Raw genomic sequence first — 7,500 nt, 5'->3', positions numbered from 1 at the left:
GTCAGTGTTTTCGGTTCCCCCCGTTTCAAACGTCGAAATTTTCATGTGCCGAACCTAATACCTATTTGGGTCGACCAAAATGAATACTGAGTTCGACGGTTAATTCAGACGTCGAACTTTTCATGTGCCGAAACTAATTCTTGGCATAAACAAATACCATTTTCAACGGTTAAAATAAAGAAATGAACCGATGAAAGAGGTTTGAAACGACTCATTCTCATTCCATCCCATTTCGCTTCAGTACAAAAAGCCAAAATAGTTACTTTGATAGTTTACTCGCTAAGTTGGAACAGCTTTATTTGCTGTGTTTTTTTATATTCAAGGAAATTGCGATCATATTGAGATGCGAATGCACACCATAAATTTTAGTTCTTATAAATAGCGTTAAAGCAAGTTGGAAGTCAACTGTTGTGAGCTGTCTAGCTTCAGAATGTTCCAACCAGTTTCTCGAGAACGCCGCTCTCAACGGTCGTTACGCTTTTCTGATATCTCTTCGCACAGCAAAGGTGGTGAAGTGTTACTGCTCTCTACAAGCCAATTATCACCGCAGTTATATTGAAAAATACATTAAAGTAATTTATGCATTAGGTTCGGCACATGAGAAGGTTCGACCTCTGAATCAGTGTCGAACTTTTGCCGTTGTATTCGACTGGTGCGGGTCGACCCAATTATATATCTGTCTAACCTAACTGATTTATACGTCGAACTTTTCATGTGCCGAATCTAATGATTATGTTCGGCACATGAAAGTATCGACGTTTGAAACGGGCTTAAGTGTCAAGTTACGTGACGTCATACCTAACTGTACTTAGAGCTTTCGGTCAACTTTGCGGTTAAACCACACAGTTAACTACAGTTATTACTGGGTTGCCGTATGGCAATCCCAGTCGGAAATTTTGTAGGTTTTTTCTTTTTATTTTTATTTTCCGTGTCGGTAAAAGTCTTGCCTGTCTCTTTTCTTAGGATCGAGAGGGCAGTGGAAATGCGTAGATTTCTCTGGTGGACACAGGAGAATCATTAACTTAGCCTGCAATGGCGTCGAAGGTCATGTAACGCGAATGGCGTTTTAGCGGATCCTTAAATAAAATATACCCTTGTGGAGCTCAATAATGGAAAGTCAGTTGGATAAACTAGGCAGGCGGTGAAAAACCAACACCTGGAATCTCAAAAGCGACGAATAATGGACTTCCACAACAATCTATCGCCCGTTGAGCCGAAATCAAAGTGAGCTCTATTTCTAAAATAATATTTAACCAAGTGTGCTGTTATGTAGAACACTGAAACCAAATGGAAAATTCTCTGGTAACTTATGGGTTCAACAAAGACAGAGAACGATTGAACGAATCGAACACCTTACATGGATCTGTGATCAACTCAGGTAAAAAAAATAATTGGAAATGTAACAGCCAAGAATTATTTGAAAGAAAGCTTGTCGTGTATTTTGTGCTTCATTATTCAAGGAAAAGGTTCTTCATGGAAACGGTTTGATCCTAAAATTTAGTTTGTTGCAATATTGCTCATATTTGACACGATTGAGTTTCTTCTCTTCACGCACGTAATGAAATAGAAGGGGTTTTTGCCTCCAATAGCAAATATGTTGTTTATTTCAAAAAATTGTTCGCTGGAAAAGGTGGCCTTTATGAATTCATCATGTTTTATGATATGCGAGCTTAACTGGATAGTTTTTATGGCAATAGTAAAGCATTTTCTTGTCAAAATGAGGCTAGCGTCTTTCTGGTGTGTTAACTTAATTAAATCGTGAGTTTGTATTTGCCGTCTGCCGCGTAAGCTTGATTTCCACTCTCAAAATTACCTCCAGAACCTACTTTTTGCGTAGAATAAGCTTTTAGAATGATGTTCTTGCTTTGCATAAAGCAAGCTAACAAAATATGTACCTCGCATTTGTTAGCGTTAATGGTATTTTCGGTCCGATGCTTCTGTTTTATGAGGGGTATATTGTTTTGATCTTCCATCCAAACGCTAACCCCGCTGGACAATGTTAACTTCAGTGAACTTTGGTATTACAAATCAGTCAGATGCTCAGAGGGTACGCTTAAACTTGTGATGAAAAGAAGTTGTGAGGGAACTTGAAAATTATCAACATGTCAGCCCAGGAGCCAGTGTTTCTCGCTTCTCTTTTATTTGTTATTCTTCAGAGACTGGAATGCTGTAGTTCAATACCACACAATTCAGTGCCTTCTGAGTTTCTGTAACACGTACCACAGGCAACCCAGTGTATGCCTCAAGGAAGCATCTCGTTTCAAATTAGCCTATGGATGACGTCAGAATTAAAAGAGGTTCGTGACTGCCCTTATTGCTGTTCCGTGAAATGTCAATATGGTTGACCGACGTAAAGTGTGTCTAGTTTTTCTTCTTATTTCTTTTTTTCCGAGCGGCAAACCGTCGGAGAAAAATGCAAAATAAGCTGAGAATTTTAACGGATGCTCGACGCCGAAGAAGGCAAGAAGGCAAGTTACTTGCTGTTTTTGGTTCAGTCCCCTCGATTCACGCTTGGTTCTTATTTTGCATATGCTCAACTCGAACGTGCGAAAAGAATTGTCACATTCTGATTGGTTGTTTGTTTGTTTGTTTGTTTGTTTGTAAACTTAAGACTAAGCCATTAACCTTGCTTAGATAGATAGATAGATAGATAGATAGTTTATTCACCTTAAAAACTTGCAGCCAAAAGCAGCCAAAAGCTGAATTGCGGTAAGGCTTGGGTATAACTATACAGTTAGTCTATATTGTTTTGGATCACCGAGGCGTAAATTTTCCAGCTATAGTTAGAGCGAACAGAGAAGCGGTCACATTACCGAAATAGCCAACTATAGTTATCCCCGTCTTAACAATAGTTAGTAGCCCAGATGTGACCGCAGCCAATGTCAGGGATAAGTAGTGTGCATCAAACTAAAACACAATATCTATTAAAGGATACCAATTAATTATTGATTCACAAACTCCAGTTTTACCCCAGTTTAGTTTGCTTGTTCTGGCCTTCTCTTTTAATATTCAGTTTACAGTGGTATCTGCGTGTTTGTATTGAAGTTAACGAAAAATGATAACCCCGGTGAATGAAATCATGGAAGAGATTTATTTTCCGATGTTGACCCGAGGATACTCGGAAAAAACTCGAGTGCTTCTTTGCAGAAGTCGAACCTACGACCTTACGATTTCTAGTTCGGATGCTCTACCACTGACCTATAAGAGACTCGCGGGCGTCAGGTCATTAAACTAGGTTCATGCGACAGTTGTCCCACCACACTGCATGGATCTAACTTGTCGAAAGGGAGCATATTCGCCATGGAACTGAAAGAGATTCTCCTGTATAGCTCGGTGTTGAGCATCCGAACTAGTAATCGAAAGGCAGTAGGTTCGACTCGTCCTGCAAAGAAGCACTCAGAAAGACCCTTCCACGGTTTTTGACGCCATCTTGGCTGCGGGGCAAACACGGCTAAATTTATAGTAAATGTATGGGATTTTGGCTGACTTTGAACCACTCTAGCGCCGCTAAAATGAGACGGATTTCCACAGTGAAAGCCTCTTCTAAAAGACATTTATACTGAGATTATTTTCATGAAATAAAAAGAACAGATTCAGGCTACAACGACCATAAACGAAGTTTTAAGATTTCATACAAACTCTTCTAAAATCATCACGGCAAATTGCCGGCGAAATTAGAATCAAAATGAGAAGATTTATTGTTCGAATTTGCGGACGTCATACCCTCCTAATGGCCTTATTTTCCGTGAATGAATGATATCAATAAAACTATTTAAAGAAGTGGCAAAAGTTGGAAATCTGTCTCTTTTTATCAGCGCTACAGCAGTTGAAAATCGGCCAAAATCCCATACATTTACTGTAAATTTAGCCGTGTTTACCCCCCAGCCAAGATGGCGTCAAAAACCGTGGAGGGGTCTATTTTCTCCGAGTATACCCGAGTCAACATTGAAAAATAAAAATCTTTGTTCTAGTAAATTAATCAATACTGGCCGAATATCACGTAGAAAACATGTAGACTTAAATGGAACATTAGGGAGCTTAAGTATGCGCGTGTTTGAGACGCGGACGGCAACCGTAAGTGAGCTGTTTTCCTTTTTAATTTGTCTTCACACAAACCACATTTACATTGCCAAGTATCTTTTCTCCATTAGATATAGTTAGTATAAAATCTGGGAGACACCACTGTCCTAGCGCGCGAAATTTTCTCTTCCGTTTGCCGTCCGCGTCTCAAAAACGTGCGTGCTTAAGCTCCCTATTTGCTTGAAACGCGAACGTTTTGGGATCATTTATAATTCGCGAGATGTACCCTGATAGTATTCTCACCTTCCACACGTATTCAAGGTGATCTTGTCCAAGTTCATTGAAAGGTTTGCCAAGGCCCTTGATTGGAGACCTAAATTCTCGGTCATCGTCCGTGAGAAGTCCTGGGTTGTGCTTTGTGAAAAAATGACGTAACTGAATGAAAGCGTCACCATAGAAATTATCTGGAGTACTGTCGGCCAATTCCTTTAGCTCATCCATGCATGCGCGGATATTTGTTTCATCACACACAGATTTCTGCATTGGAGAGAGAGCCATGTGTTTTATTTTTTACAAAGTAACTTACTGACTGATTAACTGTTTGATTGACTGACTGATTGAAGTGATTGATTGATTGATTGATTAATTGATTAATGGTTGAATTGATTTATCCGTTAATATATTTATATCCTCATCATCATCTTTATTAGGTCGGTAAAAACACACCAACCACTTGCAAAATTTAAAATAAGATCACAAGTCTTAGCAAGCAATAAACGATCAATAAAAAAGAATAAGTGCACTTGCTTATAGATTCTTATCCAGTTAATAAACTACGGTAACAATAAAATAGACAATATAATCAAATTATCTATACTTGACATATCTTTTGTTAAACTAGTGAACTAAGATAAGATTGGTTGGGAATTTTGCAAGGGTCATGATTTGAGGCATGTTTGGGAGAACTTGATTCCGAAAAAGTGATTCATGTCATTCAGTTTATTAGAGTTAACGTTCAGGACACTTAAATTCACGTCGTTTTCAGGACGAGGACAGCAAAGAAACGTACCAAAATGAAAAATGCAAGGGCAGGGCGAGCAGAGCTTTTGTTTTTGCTCATTAGAGCTATTGTTTTTTAGTATCACCCAACTAGTGGACTAATGCAAATCCTGCATTTTGATTGGCTACGCTACTAGAGGACTATCAGTAATAGTCCTCGAGTAGCGAAAAGCGTGACGCTTCCTTTCGTTTTATTCCCAAATAAATATTTCTTCAACTTGCATTTGCTAATTTGGTTATTGCCTTTTCTGTCCGACTAGTTGGGTGATACTAAAACAATTAGACCCTTCGCCCTCAAGGGCCACGGGTCAATAGCCCATTCGGCGTAGCCCGCAAGGGCTACGGGTCTAATTGTTAAGTGGCGTTCTCGAAGTCGTCGTCGTCGTTCTTGCGTCAATGGTTTGAAAAAAAATGAATACCTTCGAAAGTTCCCATTTAAGACCCGGTCCTGAATAATGTCTTTCAAAGTTACATTCGGTTATCAAACCAAAGTAACAGTTGGAATTTGTTACCAATTCTTTCACTCTGGTTCAATTTAGTTTAGGACACATCGAAACCTATGTAGTCTTCACAGACAATACTGACCTGCAAAGTAATGGAGTCATCCATGTTGACATTGCTCCACCACCACCCAGAGGGGATGTAAAATATTTCACCCGGTCTCTGCGAGCATTCAAACGGTTTGTAATCCTCCATCAAATGCGGCAAAGTGTGAGCCCACCATAGGAAGGATTCTGACTTCTGAGAGTCTTGGGATCGATGATCATTGCTAACGACACCTGAAAATGCGAAATAGAAGACGAATGATTCTTGGTGGAGCAATTTTTATTTGTTCAAGAGCGCGGACAGCATTATTATTATTATTATTATTATTATTATTATTATTATTATTATTATTATTCGGTTCTCTCTAGTTGTCGAGTGTTCTACTTGGTAATGTTTGTGTCTCAGCAACTCCCGTAGCTTAGAGACACAACACTTTCCGCAACAGGTGAGCAGTTCCAAGGATGGCCGATAATTGTACACTTCCAAGGAAGTCAGGTACATCTAGCTTGCCAAACCAGGTTATTATTATTATTATCATTATTATTATTATTATTATTATTATTATTGCTGGAAGTTCTGGCGCAAGCTGCAACAAGCAGCCTCAGCAATCCAAAACTTGTCTCAGGATCCGGGCGGTATTCATTAAAGGTGGTTTAACACACCTGGAACAAAGTATTGAGAAGGAGGATAAAGTCCCCATCGTTTTCTTCCAAGAATCAAAGCACTCCATACTGAAGCATTTATGGACTCCACCCTCCAGTGAAAGCCTGATCTCCTTGGTGCCATCTCAAACGAAAGCCGGACTGGACGAATGTCTTCATCTACAACCTACTTAAAAGTAAAAATAATTATCAACCTCGAATACTGCGTTTCTGTATTTCTGATTGGTACACTCGCTTAGTAATCGGTAATCAGCTCACATGTCTTATGATCCCGCCTAGGACATAGGATTGGCTATAAGCAGAGATAACCCTAACGGTAACCCCTCTACTAACTCTGCTATGTACAACCTCATCATCTTATATCCAACGCGGGCTCATGGAATACTTATCATTTAAATCCTAACACTAGTAGCGATCGATCTATAACGTATTGAAACTGTAAAACGGTATTTTGTTCAAAGACGGCGCAGTGGTGAGAGCACTTGCCTCCCACCAATGTGGTCTCCGGGTTCGATTCCCAGAATCGGCGTCACATGTGGGTTGAGTTTGTTGGTTCTCTACTCTACCGAGAGGTTTTCTCCAGAAACTCTGGTTTCCCCTCTCCTCAAAAACCAACATTTGACTTGTTGTGTTAATTGTTAATTTCAGTTTACAGTGTCCCCAAATTAGTGCTCCAGCACTAGAACGACTAGACTCTTAAATAAAGTTCCTTTCCTTTTTTGTATGATGCATAACCCAACCACCGTTACTGGACTAACCAGTAGGGCAAGCATTTGGTAAGTTAACAACACGTTCAAGTGTAGGGTTCTTGGACCTAATAGCAATAACTCATATATGCTCTACAGACGAGGGACCCGTTTCTCGAAAGTCCCCATAACTTCCCATGCCAGAATAGCCAATTGTCAAAATACTATCTGCTTATTTTAGAAATCTGGTCTTTCAACAAGTTTACGAGCTCCGAAAGAACAACATATCGGTAATAGCAAATTTTTATGCCTTGACACCGTCTTCACTTGAAGATACAAAGAGATATATTTCCCTGACATTCGCGCTAAAAAATTCTGAACATTCCAGAAACGAATCCCTTATCGCAAGGAAGCTTTAATTTTTAAATTAAATATTTGTTATAACACTCTTTTGTCTTATCCTCCGCTCTCTTTTCTTTAATCATTTTCATTTCATTCTCCCCCATAACTTTTTTCTCTTGGTTTTA

General features: G+C 39.4%; 1 protein-coding gene and 1 long non-coding RNA gene across 3 annotated transcripts in view; one reads left to right on the top strand and one right to left on the bottom strand.

Annotated features, from left to right (window-relative positions):
• Window positions 1-1,721, top strand: part of LOC138022103 (uncharacterized) — a 2,952-nt gene extending 1,231 nt beyond the window's left edge. Inside the window, exon 2 of the long non-coding RNA XR_011126522.1 lies at window positions 964-1,721. This is a non-coding gene — a long non-coding RNA (uncharacterized lncRNA). The remainder of the gene's footprint in view (window positions 1-963) is intronic.
• The window catches only part of LOC138022100 (bifunctional arginine demethylase and lysyl-hydroxylase PSR-like), a 52,158-nt gene that overhangs the window by 37,277 nt on the left and 7,381 nt on the right, over window positions 1-7,500 (bottom strand). For both annotated transcript variants that reach the window (XM_068869123.1, XM_068869124.1), the window contains 3 exons: window positions 6,288-6,453; window positions 5,665-5,858; window positions 4,324-4,557 (listed from right to left, as the gene is read on the bottom strand). In XM_068869123.1, coding sequence (XP_068725224.1) covers window positions 4,324-4,557; window positions 5,665-5,858; window positions 6,288-6,453 — 594 coding nt within the window. The remainder of the gene's footprint in view (window positions 1-4,323; window positions 4,558-5,664; window positions 5,859-6,287; window positions 6,454-7,500) is intronic.

Source organism: Montipora capricornis, chromosome 10, assembly GCF_036669925.1.
Source record: "Montipora capricornis isolate CH-2021 chromosome 10, ASM3666992v2, whole genome shotgun sequence".
NCBI lineage: Eukaryota > Metazoa > Cnidaria > Anthozoa > Scleractinia > Acroporidae > Montipora > Montipora capricornis.
This window is presented reverse-complemented; position numbering and strand designations above follow the sequence as displayed.